The 21,938-nt window shown below is 38.1% G+C and overlaps 1 protein-coding gene across 2 annotated transcripts in view; it reads right to left on the reverse strand.

The window, feature by feature from the left end:
- The window catches only part of LOC126251508 (sin3 histone deacetylase corepressor complex component SDS3), a 119,364-nt gene that overhangs the window by 36,443 nt on the left and 60,983 nt on the right, over positions 1–21,938 (reverse strand). For both annotated transcript variants that reach the window (XR_007545751.1, XM_049951986.1), the window contains exons 3-5: positions 20,076–20,189; positions 11,536–11,737; positions 8,729–8,906 (exon numbers count right to left, since the gene is read on the reverse strand). Coding sequence is in view for 1 of the 2 variants with exons in the window: in XM_049951986.1 (XP_049807943.1) it covers positions 8,729–8,906; positions 11,536–11,737; positions 20,076–20,189 (494 nt within the window). In the remaining variant the exon portion in view is untranslated. The remainder of the gene's footprint in view (positions 1–8,728; positions 8,907–11,535; positions 11,738–20,075; positions 20,190–21,938) is intronic.

Raw genomic sequence — 21,938 nt, forward strand, 5'->3', positions numbered from 1 at the left:
CAGCCAAAGTTGTTAAGCCATACACTTGCAATAAGCAGGAAATCCGAGTTCGAGTCCCGCACCAGCACTTATTTTCATATGTCACTACTGGATAGAAGACTGATACCTATTACAACAATGTCAAAGAATATGCAGTCAGTGAACTAATCTTGAGCGTATTTTGTGGAACTGTGGAACATCAACAGTGTATGCTTTCAGACATGCAGATAAGAACTATTTATACACATTTATGAGCTTCAGAACAGTTTTTGTTGACAATAATCATCCAATAAAGTTATGACGGCTTGGTATTCCAATTTATCCACTTGAATGAAACACAAATATCACAACTACTTTAAATATCTTTTCGTTATATTAAGCACCTAAGATCGGAATGCATACTTTGAATATACGTCATTCATATCTTGCTTGGTTTAAGCAGCACACTGCATGGTACTGCCAAAACTGATTGGCATGCATTCCATCATTTACCTTCTGATCATGTCAAACAGACAACCACCAATTTTTATAAACACATAAGTATACGTGCATCAATCCACACGTACCTAGGGCACATTCTTTTTTGCAAGAATCTCAGTTCTCTCGGTTTTTATTTATTTTTTTTTTTACAACCAAAACAACCAATTTAAGTAAGTTACAGAATGATCAAACTTACATATGAAATGCCATGTAATTCTGTTAATGTCTGAATGTCTCTGAAACTTAACAGTATTGATGAAAAACTTTAACTACCAATCAATATGTGTAAAGTCCACATTAAAAGCTAACACCACTGATCAAAATCATACCTGTCATATTTCATGTTATTTCTTCCACAAGGCTACATACTGTCAATATTTTGGCACTAACTCGTGTATTTCTTGTCAGCTATTTACTTAAGGAACACTACTTGCTAGCAGCAAATGGAAGCCAAGTGCATATTTTCATACGAAATTACATCACTTGATCCTATGTGTTTTTGAATGAAGTATGAATCACGATATTATTATATAGTAATTACAGTTTTACATTCTCTTATGAAGACCTGCTACTATGGTAATAAAATATATAAAATGCCAGATCAAAGAAGTCAAAATGTGTGGAAAAAACAGGCCTTAATAGGATTCCCGTCAACATCGAGGTTATTAGAATTGGAGCACACACACTGATTGTTTCCAGGATGGGGAAGGAAATCAATAGTGCCCTTTCAAAGAAACCAATCTGACGTTTGCCTGGAGCGATTTAGGGGAACTATTGAAAACCTGAATCTGGATGGCTGGATGCAGATTTGAACTGTCGTCATCCTGAGTGTTAAGGTACGTTTACACTGGGATACATGTATCGCGACATGTATGAGCGACATGTCAATTTGACATGTCGCGATACATCACCTCATACAAAAATTCACGGAACTTGTATGCGGACCCTCGAGCTCATACATGTCGCGTATACATTTTGTATATCGCTTTTTGGCCATATACGCGACATGTATGAGCGACATTTGAACTCGCGCATGCGCAGTACTATCATTTCCTGTCGTCTTGTCGACTGCCGCTTATTTCGATGATTAGCGCATGCGTAGTACCAGGCTCTTTGGCGGCTGTTTGAGTTTTGAAGGTGCCGACTGTCGTTTCGACGTTAATGTATCTGCATAGAAAATCAAAAAGTGCCATATGCAACATTATTCTTCGTGTTTGCGAGACCATTGTGCAAGTTTTATCCCAAGAAGTGAAGGTAAAAGTTTTATATATATATATCAGAGTATGTAATACATTATATAATTTTTTCATGCATCTGGCACGTATATCAATGTTTTGCTATTATTCCGGCGGCCTCGCGTGATAATGTTGACAACGGATGCCGACAATCGTGTGTGAGACGTGCGACAATGCAAATGTTTTGTCATGAAATATTCGTTTTACGAGGAATCCCCAGTGGCTAAAAAACGGAGTGTTACTGCCAACTGATCCTCTGGTGGAATCGCTTCCTGAAAGTTTGTGTTGGTTTTGGACACAAGAGGAGCCACAAGTGATAACAAACCGCGGAAATCCTCCATACTCATCCTAACATAATTTCTAAAATATGCGCCATCCTCTAGCGTTAATTCGAGAGAATCTCTCTGTGCCACTATCTACGCTTCCTCCGCATTTGCTTCCTATCATCTTCCAAAAGAGCAAGTGTATCAGCACATAAAAATGTCAAATCTTCCAAATCGTCGTCGGAAGCTATCGCACAGTGATACGTATCAACCAGTGTAAACGCACGCTCATACATGTATGAGGTTGATACTTGTCAACTCATACAAGTCGCGATACATGTCGCAAAGTCGCATATACATGTATCTCATACATGTGCCGATACAAATCGCAGTGTAAACGCACCTTTAGATCCACATGTCAGTTGCAACAAGACCTTTTCTTTAATATTAATCTGTTTCCTACTTAATGTAAATCAATACCGTACTTTACCTGCTTGTTATATAGAAACACAGAAGTATTAATAATGCACATCAGACACATTGCAATAATTACAAGTATACAATATTGTGAAGAACAGACCAAGAAACAATCTGTAACTGATTTAATTTGTGTAATGTATGATGAAAACTACCAGCAGCCTATATCAGTGCAAGTTTTACTCCCAGGGACCTGAAATTCATTGTTTATAATAATTTATAAAAAATAAAAACTTCTGTAACACAAACCACAACTTACAACCCCGGATATATGGTCTAGAGTGTGTCTGTATATACAAATGGCCATGTGCAAGTAGGACTCGTGCTATGAGGATTCCATACACACTTATCTGCACAGATAATTAGTTTAACAATACATTTTTAAGAACAAGTGTGCAAGTATCAAAATACACAAGATAAATGGCTGGATCTTTCGACTTCACTGACACAGAAGCTTACATTTTTTACACAGCCGAGGAATTGTAGACATAGAATGTGACAAATTTCTACCTGCTACCTCTACCTGTTCCTAACAAAAAGAGGGGATCAAGAGACTGACATTGAAGTAATCCTATAATGGTTCCATTTTTACTAAAAAAAGAGTACAAAGAAAGCAACTTCAAACAGCTGTTGTACAGCATCATATTTGTGCATCAGAGTTTGTAGCGAGCATCTGCAGAAGCAAGAGTGACAAGGAGCCAACAAACATAAAACATTTAGTGTAAACAAAAACAAACTGACTTACAGACACATGTTCAACAATGACACATGCATCCAATTACATATAAAAATGAAACTGCATTCAACCACATCTACTAATGATACTACCTAAGGCAGTATGGTTTGACAGGTTGGCAGCACTTTAACAAAACACTACCATCCCAAAGCCTCAGTGGTTTATCTAAGTGAAGGACTACTGACTATATGAGAAATGACATAGGAGACATGAACAATTTTGAAGACGTATGAATGGGAGTCTCAATGACAGCACTAGACTCAAATTTTTTAAGGGACAGGAGAGCAGCAAACATCTCTGCCAGGGAAAAGTAGCAAGAAAACAGTGATGGGAAAGATCTACATCTGTGTCTAACATATGCATCCACATAAATATTCCAAAAGCCACCACCTGGTTCATGGCAGAGGCTAGTTTGTACCACTACTAGTCACATCCCTTCCTGTTCCACTCGTAAATATGCCTCCATATGAGCCCTAATTTGTCTTATCTTCACGGTCCTTACAAAAAATGTATACTGACAGCAGTAGAAATGCCATTTTTAAACCAAGATTGCAACAATCTCTGTATCCTCAGCATTTTAGAAATTAACAACTATTTATCTGCTCTTTACAGAAAGTACTTCACAAGGCTGCCTGTCCATACCATCTGCACTGAACCCACAGATGTCTCAATCTATACTCTGTGGACTGAAGTCGCCTCCAATTACAAGGCTGCGACAAAAAGTAATGCCTCAGAATTTTTTATGTGAAAACTCTTTCAGTTTTTTATATGTTACAACTTTATTAACATTCTACATCTTTATTCTTGATTTTAATTTATTTGCAGCCCTCTGCCACTAGAGGGCTATGAACTGTAGCATGTAACATGGTAGTGTGTTATGTACCTATGTCACTGCATGAGAAACAGCGTGCTGTAATCGAGTTTCAAATTCGAAGAGTTTGTCCTCACATGGAGCACCCTCCCCTTCAGCATGGCAATGCCAGAACTCTCAAGTGTTGTGACATCTGCAACAATCCAACACCTTCTATTCACTGTCATCAATCATCCTCCATACAGTCCCGACTCAGCTCCATCCAATTTTCATCTTTTTCCAAAATTTGGAAAACACCTTCGAGGATTTCACTTTGATAGTGATGGACTGGTGCAAGCTAAGGTAAGGTTGTGCCTTCCTGAACAAAGTCAAACACTCTACAGTGACAGCACCAACTAACTAGTCTCTCAAGGGGATACATGTTCGTCCCCATCTTGAGAAATAACTGTGTAGGCATGACGAATAAACATGTAAAATGCTAATAAATTATTTTTAGAGATTTCACATAAAAAATTCATAGGCATTACTTACCAGTACATCCTCTTACTAATGCATGATCTGGGTTTTTCTGTACTACTGAGTGTAGACTTTCACTGAATAATTCTAAAACTGTCACAGCAGAATTAGGTGACTGGTAAAGACATACAATAATTAATTTGAGGTAACCTAGACCAGCATCAAGATAACTTCACAGTCAGACTCAATACGCAATTTTGACTGTAACAGGCAATATTTTTGTCCGCTTCAATAAACACTCCCCTTCCTTTGGCATCTGATCTGCCTTTTCGATAAAAGTTTAATGTCTAACTGAACATTTCAGAGCTTTCTACTTCAGTTTTCAACTAGCTCTCGGTTCCACGAACAATTTGAGCATGACGGCTTTCCTGGAATGCACTAAGTTCATGAACTTTGTAACAAATACTTAGGCAATTTATTATTAACATTTCGACTGTCTAAGTGTCCTTACATTGTATGAGATCCAATTTTGCTCTCTGCGTATCAACTGGTGAATGTTCATCAGAGGATCTCAAAACTACCATCCAGCCTCATAGAAAACCACTTGCATTACAAGTACTCTGCTACCTGAATAGCTGCTCCTTTGTGTAGTGCACTCCTGAGCTATCAATGGGAGTGCTACAATTCCCCACATTTAACACAGGTCCAGAAAATGATCTAGTAACCCTAAGAAGTAAGTACAAAAATCTGATAACATAGTGGAATCTGCCAACTAGTGAAGCTTAAGTGCAACTAGAGATCTAGAAGCAAACATTCCCTTGTAGAGCTACAAAGCAGCAGTATTTCACGAGACTTGCAAAGAATGAGGTCCATAGGAATAGATACTGAGCTAGTTCTGTAAAACTGTGATTGGTTTGTATGTGGATTAAGGCACCAAACTACAAAGTCTTCACTTCCTCATTCGCAAGACAAGTCCATGGAGAATAATGTTGCTAACTGAAGTAAAAGCCATCTTAAGCACGTTGCCATTCCACATTGGAAAGTTGTGCTGATATTTGTAACTTCACTTTGGCTAAATCGAAGAAGCAAAACAATTAAAATGAGAAGTTAATGACAGCGGTACCATCTATGCACATAATAATAGAAAAAGGCAAGCTGAACAGAATGCTGAAAAAAAGGTGCAGAAAAGTGACACTGACTATGAATGGAGAAAGGCAGAAACACAAAAGCTTGAGATGGAACTTCAGAGTACACCCATGAAAATATATTGCACTTTTAATTTTTAACATGCATCAGTCTGTAGTCAAAACAGTTCAAGGACATCGAAATGAAGTTGAAAGTGAAAGCAACTGACATGTTTATCACACCTAGAGAAATCCTGTTTCCACTAACCAGTAAAACTAAGCTTTGATGAAGACAGAAAGTACTTTGTAATCTTTCGTAGCTGGAAATGTCCACCTAGAAGACAGAAGACTATCGCTTGATCTAGTCATTATTTCATGTCAATAGCATGTGCATTGATGAACCAAACCATTATGACCACATTCCACCACGACACTGATGGCTGGTGGCATTCCTAGCATGTGATGCGCTGCAGAAGGGTTATTTGCAGAACAGTGATGAATAGAGTATCATTCGAATAATTAAAAGGGTCGCAAATGGAGAATTCAAGACTTTGACAGTAGGTAGATTGTCATGGCCTGGAGCCTGGGAATGAACATCTCTGAAACAGCAAAGCTTGCATGATCTTCACATGCTACTGTCTTGAGTATCTGTGTAAAATATTTGTAGGGCAGTAAATCAGCAGTAGACAACACAGTGTAGGACATCCACACCTCATGACAAACTGTGGAGGCAATCTGAAGACAGGGCAGGCAGCAATCTATGGCAGATCTGATGGACAAGTACACTACTGGTGCAGGCACAAGTGTTTCTAAACACCTTGTTCAGTGCACATTGATGAACATGGGGCTCCACAGAAAATTACACCTACTTTTCCCATGTTGACCCAGTACAACAGCAGTAGGTAAAAAATCATCAACACTGGACCACGAATCAATGGAAACATGTCACCTGGTTGGGCTAATCATGTTTCCTTTTACATCAGGTAGACGCTTGTGTTTCGATATACTATCACTCAGGCAAAAAGCTGCCACATGCACCATGCCACTGGTGCTGTTGGGAGCAGCATTATGCTATGGAGGACAGTCAACAGGGCTTCTATGGATCTGTAGTAGTAATCAATGGTGTCATGACAAATACAGATGACAAACATTCTTGTGAACCATTTGCATCACTTTGTGCTTGATGTGTTCACTGACAGCAACAGGATCTTCCAGCACGAGAACTGTCTGCAGGACAAACCCAGAACTCTGCTACCGCAGTTTGAGTTGCATGATAGTGGATTCACATCAATGTCTTACCCACCAAATTCACCTGACTGACACCCCACAAAACCCGTCTGGGATGCTATCAGGAACCAGCTCCATACCTACAAACCCTCCACAACATTTATGGAATTGCATAACCCTTACGTACATTTCTTGTGCCATATGCCCCCATAAATCTTCTGAAGATTGTCAAATTCATGTCATTCAGAACTGCTGCTGTACTGCATTCCAATAATAGGCCAATACGTTATTAAGCAAGCAGTCATAATGTCTTATCTCCTCAGTGTAACAGAACTGAGGTGCTCAGGAAAGAATTAGTTGTTACTGTAATATGACTCCAAAAATATTACAGCAAATAATACATTTTTCACAATATTATACAACAGCACAAGACTTGACTTACAATATTTCTAGAGGATTCCCTATAAAAAGACCTGTTCTCCACTCCCAAAAAGTAAACTACTGTACTTCACACCAAAAAACATACTGCAGACAAATAAAATGCAAACTGTAACGATATTCAAATCACCGAACGTGTAAACAGTACAGCTAATGAAGCCAATGACTAACAAAACAGAAAAAGCTGACATACTAGCCAGTTTTCTACATTACACAACATGTCGTCTTGTAGTGCCCATATATTTTTAAAGAAGTACAGGGAGAAAGAAAGGAAACAAAAAAAACATTTAACGTTTCATATATTTCAGCTATAAAATTAAATTAGCTGTACATCTCTTCTTACTGAGGTGTTCACGAACATTTGCTTAATAACCTTACTGACCATAAAGTCTGACCTATTATTGAGCACAACCTAAGTAATTTTTAGTAACTTAGTCCAAACGAACATTTCCCCATATTTCCCCAGAAATATCTTCTGCAAAAATCATTGCAATTATTATCTTCATTACATCAACTAAAACAGACGTACACTAAAAACTTAAAAATACAAAAATAAACATGAAAGTAAAATAAAAAAAGTGAGTTACGGAGTTTATCTCCAAAGGGTTTACGAGTTTACATAAACTGCAGTAATTACATATTTTGCAAAGGTAATTAAGCTATCGTGTTCTTGCTGGAATTTGTAGTAGACCTGCTACAACGAGCACTGATGGGTCTAGAGATTCTGAGGTAGCCAATGAGGAGTTTGAGCACCAACATCTGTATATTCTCTATGAATGGTCCTTTTGTTTTAAGTGAAAGCACTTAGTAACTGCAAGACCATGTTGTATGCAAGAATCATCATCCTTTCTGAAATGAATCAATCAACCAACCAACACCCCCCCCCCTCTCTCTCTCTCTCTCTCTCTCTCTCTCTCTCTCTCTCTCTCTCTCTCACTCACTCACTCAGTCAGTCAGTCAGTCAGTCACTCACACACACTTATATGCATCCTTTCCTAAGTGTGTGCTGCTCAGTGGCTATTCTGCTCACAGAGTAATCAGCTATCTTCTTCCATTACCATACTAGTGTATCACCAAACTTTGTTCATTACAATGTTTCCAATCAAAGCCGTCATATTAATTCTCTCTCTGTAAAATTATCTACCATGTGTTGTGCAAAATATTCTGCTTTCTTATACTGAACAGAAATGGAAGTTTATTGCTCCCTTCAAATGAGTTACTGCTTATCAGTTTTCATGCTGAGAACTCTTTCATATTCCCAACATGCATTGTATCTGCAGAGATGATTCAGACCGGTAACTATGAATAAATTGAGCAAAACATATGTGCAGTTTTCATTTCATAAAACTGGCATAAATTTTCTTCTGTTCTAACTTCTGAGACTTTTATCCCTTCCATAAAGCACTGCTTCATCCTCACTCCTCTTGTCTCTTCTTTTATAAGTAATACAATTTTCTTTAACATCAACTGAAATCAATGAATTCTGATAGGTAGATCATAACCTGGTTTTCTGATAGGTCCCATTAACTTTCCTCTATTAATTAATTTAAGATCTGCTTCTACTTCTTTCTCATCTAATAAATAATTCAACTGTGCAGGTGGAGGTTTCCGCCTCTTCTCTGGAATTGGAACTGGATCGTTTGGCCGACGACGTAGTTTCCTCGTCATGACTGGTTTCACCTAGAACATATTGATTTATAATTACAGTAAGAAATTAAACTAACATAAGTTTCCCTTGTATCAAAAATAATGTGTCTCCACATGAGTTATATTGCAAGGAATAAAAATAATTTACTGAATTCAAAAGTCTTTCCCAATATCACACTTTTCCTGTTTTAAGGAAGTATTGTGATTCACTTTGTTTTTGCTAGTTACAAGTAAATGAGATTTCACAATACACATCAAAAATTTGAAATCATGTAGTTCCCAGATCATTTATAAACATTCATGATAAAATTGTGTGCCAAACAAGAACCAACCCATTTCCTGCCTGATCAAGCTTCACAAACCAACCAAGAGCTTCAATCTTCCATTCATCTCTCTCCACACCAACAAAATCCAAAGATGATTTTCCATAACATTTGGACTAGTGGCTCTGGCAGAAAATTTATAGATGATATCTCAACTTAATCTGAGGCATTTTACTGATTCTGTTCATACTCAACTGAAAAAAATGTAAATTATCTCAACAGCATCCCTATGGACCAGTCTACCTACAGGAGTCCAACTGCCTCGAAGGAGAAGCCTATGGTAAGCTAAAGATTTGAGTCAATCCACGAGGTACGCATGGATAGCCCAATTGGTTGCCCACTGTCAATGAAAAGCAGAGACAAGTCCCAGTCAAGCGCACACTTGTCAGACATACACTGTAGCCTGTAGTTCACTTAAAACTGTCACAACTATTCTTATTTGATACAGAAAACGAATAACTTATTCTTATTTGATACAGAAAACGAATAACTAAGACTAAAAATTTACCAAGAATTAAAAAAAAAAAAAAGAAAAAAGAGTGTAATGAATGGCTACAGAAAAAGAAACTGAACCATGCCCAATGTGAACATTTAACAGGAGTGAAAGAGGAAGAAAGATGACAGCAAAGTTTTGGGGGTAAGTTTCTAAACAACTGCAAAGAGGAAGAAAAATCAATCCCAGCTATAATGAACAATAACACCTTTTTCCATGTAAGTCTTCCTAAAGAAGATAGCACTTTTACTTCTCCAAGTCTTCTTTTTCCTTAACCTATCTTCTTTTTTATGCCCACTAAGACACAGACTTATTCAAAAGTTTCAATATTTAAGGGGACCACACCGTGGTTCAGGTCGAAAAAAAATCTATTTTCAGTTTTCATCATATTTCAATAGATTAAGGTTTTATTTAAGTACTCTGAAAAGGATTTCACTGAAAATTTTTTTTTTCCGAGCATTTAAAGAGCATTTTCCTACCACATGCGTTTATGTGTCACACCCACTTTTCTGTCACCCACTGTCAACCCATACACTGTCAACTCTAAGCCCTATGGAGATGCCATTATTAGCAAAACAGAATGTGTAGGCCATGTTCAAAAACGTTTGGGAACAAGGCTGAGAAAACTAACTGTTGATATGAGAGGAAGAATATTAGAAGATGGAAAATTGTTGAACACACAGGGTCTGTTAACTAAAACTGAAATAGAAAACTTGCATGTATACTATGGGCAGGCAACTAGGAGAAATAAAGAAAATCTGGAGGCAGTTAAGAGAGATGTTTGGGCCATATTCTTCCATAAGTCCTCTACTGATGATAAGCCATGTCATGGATTGTGTCCATCAGGAGAAAATTCGTGGTGCAAATACAATAAGGCTCAGGTAACTGGAGAATCTTATTCTCACCAGCATTCTCTTCCTGCTGCTGTTATTACAGCAATTAAACGTATTTTCAGAGACTTGGCTCATCCTGATCTCTTAAGGAAATGTCTGCATGGGCCGAAACAGAACCCAAATGAATGTTTCAACAGCATAATTTGGAATCGCCTTTCTAAAACTGTATTTATAGGCATGCACATAATGAAACTAGGAGTTCATGATGCTGTTATTACATTCAATTGTGGTAATATTGGAAAGTGCTGGGTACTGAAAAAGCTGGGAATTAATCCTGGTGAAAATATGATCACTGGGCTGCAACATTGCGATAAAATGAGGATAGCCGATGCAGACAGGTCTGCATCTAATATGGCCAAGAAAGCAAAACAAACATCCAGGGAAGCGAAAAAGAAGGGCCATCATACACAGCAGGACAGTTTTAACTAACTGTAAGTAGCAAATTTAAAAAGTTTTTTCTTTAAAGTAAATTTCCCGCAAACTAAAATTTTCAGTACATATGTCACATTATATCAGAAACTATCATAGATAAATGAATGAAATTTTCAGAGACTCTGCATAACATAAAAAGCCACATATGGTACTACATTCATTAATATTCCCCCATTAGGAAGTTCACAAAAAAATATTTTCTGCAGAAAAAAAACTTTATATTTTTTGTTAGTAAATTTCAAAAAGTATTTCTTAAAAACTATAAAATGGATAAAGTAGATTTTAGTACAGATGACTACTAGTATCATGTAACATACAGTAAAAATATTATGGTCCTGCATCAATTAGCTTTTTCAGAAATGGGTCAAATACTTGCCTAAATTAACATGGGTTAGATAGGCAGGGTGTGGTCCCCTTAAAATCACCATAATTGTGTGTCCAACAGCCACTCCCCAGTTACTACAGTCTTAAAAATTGATAAGTGCGGGCTCTTTTCTACTACAGTACTTCACAATACTTACTTCCATAGAATCGCCTGTCAACTCCATAGTGTGACGCTCAGATTCTATAAGTTTTCTCTTTTCCTCCAAATCACTTATAAGCGTCTCACGAAGTTCTATCTTCTTTTCTTCAAATTCTTTTGCTGCTGCCTTTTTTTCAATAGTGTAATCTCTTTCCACACACTCATTTAAATAATCCCTTGAAATGATGTTCAAACGCAACCTGGAACGCAAGGAAGGTGCCCAAATTAGCTTTTTTCTCTTTTTCACACTTTAACCCTAGAACACTACAGGCTGGAAAATCTTACATTACTAGTAAACCACCGTGAAGTTTACTACTACACATTTTATTCAAAGAATCCCATAAGATATAGATTATGCATTAGTTACTTTCAAGTATTTGATCTCCAATATTATGTCACATATTAGGTTAAGTACAGAAGTCCTGTTTTATACCCTACTGCAGTTTTAAATTTTATGGGAGTTTAGTAATCTAAGGTTATGTACAATTCAATTTTTATCTGTAGTTCAGACACTGCGCAATATTTCCACTGAAAAACACTTCACTTCATAACTCTTCACCCCTCAATTTGACATATGAAATGTCACTTAACTGCAATGAACACAGTAGCCAGACAACAACAGAGTGAGATTATAAACATTACTTCCAAGCCAAATTGCATCTATTCACATCTATTTCTCCCACACCCAAAATGAAATAAAATCCAAATATTTAACACTTAGCAATTGGAGAGTGAAAAGTGATTTTCAATTAATACTTGATATTTCAATCAAAAAATTATTCAGAACTGAGTCCTCAACCAATACCGAAGTTTCAAGCCACCCTTCGTTGGGTAACTACCACTGTCATAAGCTATATGATCAATCTGTAATCTACGATGGTTGGAACTTAAATAGTGACAACCATTTATTCACAACTGATACAAAAGAGTTACATGTTTGCACCTGTTACTGTCCTTCAAAGTAGTCATCAGTATTGTGTAGAACCAATTTCCAGCTATGTGGAAGCCGTGCTTTACCATTAGTAGAGCCTGTTCTGTTGATGGTGCTTTGGAGCGGTCTACTGCCTGTCGAATCTCTGGAACAGTTCTGAAGCGAATGCCACAAACTGGCTCCTTTATCTTCGGAATCAAATCAAAGCCACAAGGGCTTAAGTCCAGGGAGTATGGTGGATGGTACAGTACTTCCCAGTCCCATCTACCGAACAGAGCAGCCACAGCTTGTGCTGTATGCGCCCGCGCATTGTCGTGCAAAATGACGGGTGGGCACTGCAAATTCCTCGCACGCCTCTTTGACCTTGATGACACTATTGTGGTGTATGACCTCTGGCACATTCAATCTTGATCAAAATCCGTTTTTCCTGTTTCGAAAACATAATGACACCATTTTGTTAGAACACTCGCTCACAAGTGACTGTGTTTCCGTCAACTGTGCGTACGGAAGTAACGCGGGACAGGCGAGTCCATTTGCTCAGAGGTGCTATCAGTGTTGCCACTACTTTACTGTTGAAGAAAAATAAGTAGACCATTCGTAACTATTTTGGACAATGCCCTTTACCATTCAACAAGCCTTAGGAGGCACTAAGAGTCAACTAAAGAAAATACAGCATTTTTGATGTCCAAATACAAGAACAGTTCAACAACAACACTGTAAAAGTGGAACATTTCTTTCAGAATCAATTTCAGTTGCTTCCTACTTTTTGGATCTTGCCTCTTCAAAGATCTGCTCGTGCAAGCTGCTTCATAGTTACATCACAGCAGTCAGCATTCAGCCAGCTCACAGTGATTACCAATGGGGATTCGAAAGGGGGGGGGGGGTGTAGGAAGGAGGAACGAACACATTAACTCTGCATGAGAAACTGTTGTTAATGAGTACGTTCTACGACCGCTAATGTGGATTCTCTGGAAATGAATGTAGCTAATTAACAGTGCAGCTAACTACAAAACCTATTCTTTACAATTGATGCAATGTTATGATGACTGTCATTTCTGGACTATATTTAAACTTACGTCAACTTGTATTTTGTCAATATGTTATTGACATATTAAGCATAAAAACATTGGATGTTAATGAATACCACTTATTTGGATTTTCACTTAAGCACCAATGTCTGATACCACGTCCTGAGCACTAGTCATTCAAAGATATGTCTGTCGGTGAGCTTCTGTGGATGGATTTCATTCTCTTCATTGCGAATAAGTTGCTCTCACAAGTATGTACGTCCAAACATCGATATGATTATAGCTACGAACATGTCAAGTCATCGAAATTTATGTTGAGGGAAATTTCTATACAAGTCTATGAGACTTGTTTCATTTTGAAACTTGTCACTCAACAGCCAGCCACATTGTGCAACTGTTTTCAGAGCATTCACACAAGGTTGGCGCCGCTGGAGACACCTACAACGTGCTGACATGAGGAAAGTTTCCAACCGATTTCTCATACACAAACAACAGTTGAACAGCGTTGCCTGGTGAAACGTTGTTGTGATGCCTCATGTAAGGAAGAGAAATGCGTACCATCACGTTTCCTACTTTGATAAAGGTCGGATTGTAGCGATGGTCGCGATTGCGGTTTATCGTATCGCGACATTGCTGCTGGCGTTGGTTGAGATAAAATCACTGTTAGCAGAATATGGAATCTGTGGGTTCAGGAGGGTAATACGGAACGCCTTGCTGGATCCCAACGGCCTCTTATCACTAGCGGTCGAGATGACAGGCATCTTATCCGCATGGCTGTAACGGATCGTGCAGCCACGTCTCGATCCCTGAATCAACAAATGGGGACGTTTGCAAGACAACAACCATCTGCACGAACAGTTAGACGACGTTTGCATCAGCATGGACTGTCACCTCGGAGACCATGGCTGCGGTTACCCTTAATGCTGCATCACAAAGAGGAGCGCCTGCCATGGTGTACTCAACGACGAACCTGGGTGCACGAATGGCAAAATGTCATTTTTTCGGACGAATCCAGGTTATGTTTACAGCATCATGATGGTCGCATCTGTGTTTGGCAACATCGCGGTGAACGCACATTGGAAGTGTGTATTCGTCATCGCCATACTGGCGTATCACCCGGCGTGATGGCATGGGGTGCCATTGGTTACATGTCTCGGTCACCTCTTTTTCGCATTGACGGCACTTTGAACAGTGGACATTACATTTCAGATGTGTTACGACCCGTGGCTCGACCCGTGGCTCTACCCTTCATTCGATGCCTGCAAAACGCTACATTTTAGCAGGATAATGCACGACCTCATGTTGCAGTCTAACATTTTCTGTATCCAGAAAGGCCCGTACAGGTACGGGCCTTTCTGGATACAGAAAATGTTCGACTGCTGCCCTGGCCAGCACATTCTCCAGATCTCTCACCAATTGAAAACGTCTGATCAATGGTGGCCAAGCAACTGGCTCTTCACAATACACCAGTCACTACTCTTGATGAACTGTGGTATCGTGTTGAAGCTGCATGGGCAGTTGTACCTGTACATGCCATCCAAGCTCTGTTTGACTCAATGCTCAGGCGTATCAAGGCCGTTATGGCCAGAGGTGGTTGTTCTGGGTACTGATGTCTCAGAATCTATTCACCCAAATTTCGTGAAAACGTAATCACATGTCAATTCTAATATAATATATTTGTCCAATGAATACCCGTTTATCGTCTGCATTTCTTCTTGGTGTAGCAATTTTAATGGCCAGTAGTGTACCTACTATGAACAAAGTTATGCATTGATGATACGTAGAGTGGTCGTATACTGATATCAAAGATCTTGCAATTGTTAATATTAGAAAGATATTTGCATGTACTACTAAATTAAAGCTCGTACTGCACTTTTCTGCCTGAATGTGATGGCTAATCTCAGTAAACGCAGTAGTGATTTTGATAGGGATTTCACTAAATGACTGATTCACAAGGAAGGTTTTTGTATCTTATTTATTACTGCGGCAACCAACATTTAGTGCCACCCGTGCGAAGCCAGGATAAGTTGCTGTATGAACTGTTTAAACAGTAAAGGCATGTCAGGCTCTTGAGTTGATCCTCCTCCAATTGGTTGCCCACTGCTACATCACTTCAACTCTTACGTTATACAGAGTGTCCTGCATAAAACCAGTACGCCTTATGTACTGAGTAACTATAGTTGAATTTCTTGTGAAGTGGAAACCCTGTGTCTAAGGTTGGTTACACTGCATTTGATCAGCCAACAACCAGCGTATCTTGTGCACTATGTACTAAAATACATTAAATTAGAAGCCCATCACATGAGTGTGGTGCAAGTGTTGAAATTTAATGATCAGGAAAAAAGAACTAATTATTGTAACTGGTTGTTAACATCAAGTGCCAACAGTTACTTGGGTATCCTTGCTGTACTTTATGTCTGATGAGGCCTGGTTTCATTTGTTAGGTTAGGTAAACTCAGAGAATTCCAGTTACTGGCTGCAGGCCAATCCAGATATTCTGCGTGACGAATTCCTCCACGTGGAAAATACAGGTGCGGTGTGCAATGTCCGCTTGTGCATTACTGACCCCATATTTTCAATCGCACCTTAAAAAATGCCGGATATCTAGAGACCTTGAATCTTTCTATACATAATTAACAAGTGCAGAGAAGCTGTATGCAGTATTCCAACAAGATAAAGCAACTGCTTGCACATCCAACCAAAATATTGTCCACATCCCCAACATGTTCCCTGAAAACAGACTTGGCAGTGGAGGCATCTAGCCCTAAAGTTCCGCTGACTTAACATCATGTTGTCTTTATGGGGTACACTAAAATGCAAAGTGTATGCAGACAACACTCACACAACACGACCTTAAATAGAACATTACTAGAAAAATTATAATCATCACGCCTGCAGAATTACAGTGTGTTGCAAGTAACACCATCACACAAAGTCTGTGACGCATGGATGGCTGTGGCCACAACTTCCAGAATCTCTGACAAACATGTAAAAACATGATTTTTTAATGTTGCCTATTCTTTTTTAGTTAGTTCATTATTACTTGAATCTCAAGCATGAGGCATACTGATTTTATGTGGGACACCCTGTACTACATTCCCCACTATGAAATTAGTTTAATTCTTGTGACAGTCTGTCAATTTGGCAAATCATTTATTTACAGGCAGGTGACACATTGTAGAGCTACTGAACTGTCACTCCATACTAATCAACCACTGTGATTGAGTTCACCAAGTGGACATGTTTGAATGTGATGCTTCACAAAAATAACTGAATGTAATCGTAACAGTATTTTCCATGTATTTTAAATTATATAATAAAATATATTAATTACTTAGATAATGAAAGTAGTGAAAGTACTTTCAACTGGACAGTTTTGTCAGATTGCCATTGGAGAACAAATTACGATGTAGCAGGATGTTTTGTGCAGACACTTTTTATTGAATTTAATTTCCCTCAGCTTACAAAATTATTGGTAGCTGTATACAAACAGAAGACTTATTATTTTGTCTTTTACTGCAGTCATCTATTGCACTTATTCTGACAACTATGTTACATAAGCAGAGCATGGCATTTTAAATTGACTGGCTGCTCTACACTTAGAATAGATATAAAACTGTTCTACAACTGAACAAAATAAGTGATTGTGAAAACAGGCGAGACAACAGACTGCAATGGAATACATTACACAAATTGATCTGTAAAATGTTTTCTCCATTTAACAACATATAGAGCTTCCATAACAATTTTGCATTAATGAAAATGTATGATGAAATATAGTACACATATAAGAATAGGTCATTCCCCATCAAAAAGAAACAACAGTGATCAACTTCCATAGTTTCCCATGCCTACATGTTAACAGAGTGACATATTGACAGTGTCTCACCAACCTCATAAAAGGGGATATACACTATTTAAGAAAAACGTGAAGGAATTATCAAAATGTGCTGCAAATTGGTAGGTGTGATGTATACGTACAGGCAAACAAATGATGACAATTTCAGAAAACTTGTACTGTTTATTCATGAAAAAGAGCTTCACAAATTTAGCAAGTCACCAATGTGTTGGTCCACATCTGGATGCAAGTAGGTAATCAGCTTGGCATTGATTAATAGTTGTTGGATGTTCTCCTGACAGATATCATACCAAATTCTGTACAACTGGCACTTTATATCATCAAAATCCCTGGATGGTTGTAGAGCCCTGCCCATAATGCTCCAAACTTTCTCAATTTGGGAGACACCTGGTAACTTTTCTGGCCAAGGTAGGGTCTGATAAGCATGAATACAAGTAGTAGAAACACTTGTGTGTGGGCATGCATAATCTTGCTGAACAGTAAACCCAGGATGGCTTGCCATGAAGGGCAACAAAACGGAGCATATAATATCATCAATGTACTGCAGAGTTTTAAGCGGATGACAACCAAAGGGGTACTGATATGAAATGAAATGGCGTCACAGACCATCACTTCTGGTTGTCAGGCCATATGGTGAAGATGTGTCTTGAGATGCCCCAGGCAGGGCGGGATACCGACCTGTTGTCCACCATCTGGCCCAACAATCTGGAGAGATGACCTGGGGAGCTATTTCACTTCTTAGTACGACCCCTTTGGTTGTCATCCACAGCACCTTTAAAGCACAGTAGCATGTCAACGATATTCTATGCCCTATTGTGTTGCTCTTCATGGCAAGCCGTCATGGACATACATTTCAGCAGGTAATGCCCACCCGCCCGCACACGGCAAAAGTTTCTACTGTTTGTACAATCTTGCCAAACCCTATCTTAGCCAGCAAGATGGGCGGATTTCTTCCAAACTAATCATGCTTGGAGTATTGTGGGCAGGGCCCTCCAACCAGCTGGAAATTCTGTAGATTAACATGCCAATTGGATGGAAATTGACAGGATATCCCTCAGGAGGACATCCAACAACTATCAATCAGTGCTAAGCTGAATACCTGTTCACATATGGACCAGATGTGGACCAACACATTGGTGACTTGCTGAATTTGTGAAGTTTTTTCTCTTTAATAAATCATCCAATTATTCAGAAATTGTAATTATTTGTTTGCCTGTACATGTACATTACATCTAACAATTTCTATCCGATTTGGATAATTCCTTCATAATGCATCGTTCTTTTTGTCTTTGAGTGTGTCATGTGGTGTTCCACAGGTATTGGTACTAGGTGTAATCCAGTTCTTATCCTACATAAATGATCTTACAATGATTTTAAGACACATCTGAAAACTGCCACACTTGCTGATGCTTCAAGCACACCCATCAGTGTCCAAGTTCAACATTACCACGCACAGCTTGGATGATAAACAGTTTAAATCTTAATCTCACAAACATTCATATCATGCAACTTCAAACATTCAAAAATTATCTGCTAATACCACAAACACATACTGTCGGAACTGAATGAAACTCTGGGTGTAAAATTCTTGGATCAGTATGATGAACTGGAGCAATACAAAATCTAATCAGCAACCTAACTAAGTATCTTTTGTCCTTTAAAGCACCTATCATCGTGTTGAGCTGAAGACTACAGTGTTGTCTTACTTATTTTTCACTCTTTGTTGTCCAAGGGAATTACCTTCTGAGGCAGTTAACCTATGGTAAATACATTATTCATTCAGGAAGTGTGAGCAGTAAGAAAACTGTTAGAGAACTGACCTTCTTATAGCGGCCTCTGTAAGGATCTTTGAATTTGTACACTCTTTTCCCTACAGATTAACTCCTTAATGGCAGTTTCCGATCAGCTGTGATTTTCCCAATTACAATGCAAGGCAAAATAATTTTCATATACTTTGCCTCCTATTCTAGGATTGAGAGTAGTGGTACTTATTTATTGAGTGAAGAACTTGCCTGACAACGGATGAAATTGAAAATTTTGAACAAATCAGAAAAAAAAGAGAAATATTTCATTAGCAATTCAGTTCATATATATTATCAGATTTTCTGAATTCGAGGAGAGATAATTCCTTTTAGGTCCAATTCAAAAAGGAATGTCCATTGCAGAGCTGCATGGTAAGTGCTGTAATGTAGACAACTATTTCCTTTGAAAAATACTAGTGTATTAAGGTAAACACTAAACAGCGTAAGATAAAGAACTGTTATTTAATGTAACTGAAGAAGATACAGCTTTTTTCCCTTTTAAGTAGTGGTTTTCCCGTTCATTTACTTTGTTACTTTTAGGTGATGTAAGCACAAGAAGTAGTAACACACACAGAGGGTTAATGCATTTGCATGCACACAACACCTTTGTCTAAGCTTGCAGAAACAGACAATACGCACAATCCATACTGAGAGTAGTGGGCCTACCTGCCAACTTTTGAACATTCCGTTATGGCACTGAATTAGTTATCTACTGTAATGTTATAAATGCATAGTAACAAACATTCGAAAGATTTAATCCAAAGAAATCGTAATGATAGTAATGGAAAAACTCATGTTTTAACTACTCGATGACCACTCATGTTGAAAATGATGGCCAATAATAATAATAATAATAATAATAATAATAATAAGTGACAATTATGACTTTCTGTACCACACAATTTATAAAAATATTACCTCTCTCTATAAGCTTGTTCTAACTTCTTCAGTTTTCTGTTATATTCTGGGTGTGTCCCATCTTTCAATTGCTGGAGCTGTTTCTTTAAACTGGCAAGTTTGTCTTGGTACATTCTGCAACACAAATTTCCATATAAATGTTCACAATTGTAAATTCCAGTAAATACTAAGACAAAATATCATTGAACAGTTTAAAATTAATTGCCACTGATTAAAATATACACATCTCGTGTAAATACGTGGTTTTTTTTCTATTTTCTTTTCATCTACACTGCTGTCTTTAATTATTACAACATTGAAGACTGTGACCTTCCTTCTTTTTTTCTGGAAGAAATGGAGTATCTGTTCTCAATAATATTCTGTTACTAACACGGAAGAATGCTAGAATCTCAATTTTATCACATTTTCTATTAGCTAAGAATCAATAAATCAAGCTTGTTGTGCAAATGCCAAATAAGATATTAAGAACCAAATAATACTTTCCTCATTAGCAGTTGATGCAATTCATGCAGTAAACTCAGTGTAGTTTTATATAGGCCATATTTCCTATACTTTATCTTTCCTAACACTCCTTAAAAAATTGCTTGCAAAACTTTGTCTATGGCCAAGTGTCTTTGTTCCCTTATTGATGTCACTGGTTTGAACCAAACCAGTTTCCAAACTCAACTCTTCTTCTTGTGCCCTGTAAGTATATACCACAGACTCCTGCTTCAGCAGTTTCCTGTTGTTTTCTTGGTATCGCTCTCTGTTATCCCACCTACAAACAATGATCCCATAGCAATCTTTTTCTTGGCTCAAATGGCTCTGAACACTATGGGACTAACTTCTGAGGTCATCAGTCCCCTAAAACTTAGAACTACTTAAACCGAACCAACCTAAGGACATCACACACACTCATGCCCGAGGCAGGATTTGAACCTGTGACCGTAGCGGTCGCGCGGTTCCAGACTGTAGCGCCACCCCGGCAGGCACAATCTTTTTCTTCCACATTATGTATTTCATCCCACTGTGAACATGTTTCTGCATAGTTCTCCTTTAGCAACATTATATTTGAATACCAAGAGACCCTTATTCCATTCCCTCTGGATAGTCTAAGGTAAAGAGCCTCTTTCTTTATTATACAACATGATTTAGTGTATTTTTCTGTATTTTCTGTCAAGACAAACCACTTAAGTCTGTGTCCTATATACTGGCCTTACTATGTGTACGATGACAAAATACTGTCTTGCCTTTACCACATTAAATTTCCACAATTAAATTTTTGTCCTTATATTACCCAACAGCTTTACATTTTTATATTGTATTTTAGATTGAGCCTCAACATGTTGAAGACACAGTAGAGAGTAATTACAATTATTTGTCTCACCTCCACAGCCAAGAGTTAACGAAGGGACTGCCATGTATGTCGGTACACAGCTTCACACATCCCAACATCTTTTAATTTGGCTGTTCTTATTTATTTCACAAAAATGAAATAGCACCTCATCACATTTTACCCTCAACATGTTTGGTAAATGTCATAAAATTCACACAAATTGCTTAACTCTTTCCAGTGTGATAGACTGCAGTTTCTATTCCAGCTACCGTCTGCATGGGAAAATATTGGAATTGCTGTAACAGAATCTTTCCTCACAGGGGAAAAAGAGGTCCAGTGGGTGCATTTCCCACTAGTGGAGACAGAGTAATAAAACACAAGAAATGCCAAGTTGACACATGCACACCCACACACGATATTTTATAGCTGTCAAAGTAAAGATGTCAGGTTTAGTCATACTGATTATGCAGACTGAAATTCTTCAACTACAGTCTCAAGATTGACCATCAACCAACTAAGCGAAGAGTAAAGAAAAGAAAGATGCTTTT

The sequence above is a fragment of the Schistocerca nitens genome, chromosome 1, assembly GCF_023898315.1.
Source record: "Schistocerca nitens isolate TAMUIC-IGC-003100 chromosome 1, iqSchNite1.1, whole genome shotgun sequence".
Classification (NCBI taxonomy): Eukaryota; Metazoa; Arthropoda; class Insecta; order Orthoptera; family Acrididae; genus Schistocerca; species Schistocerca nitens.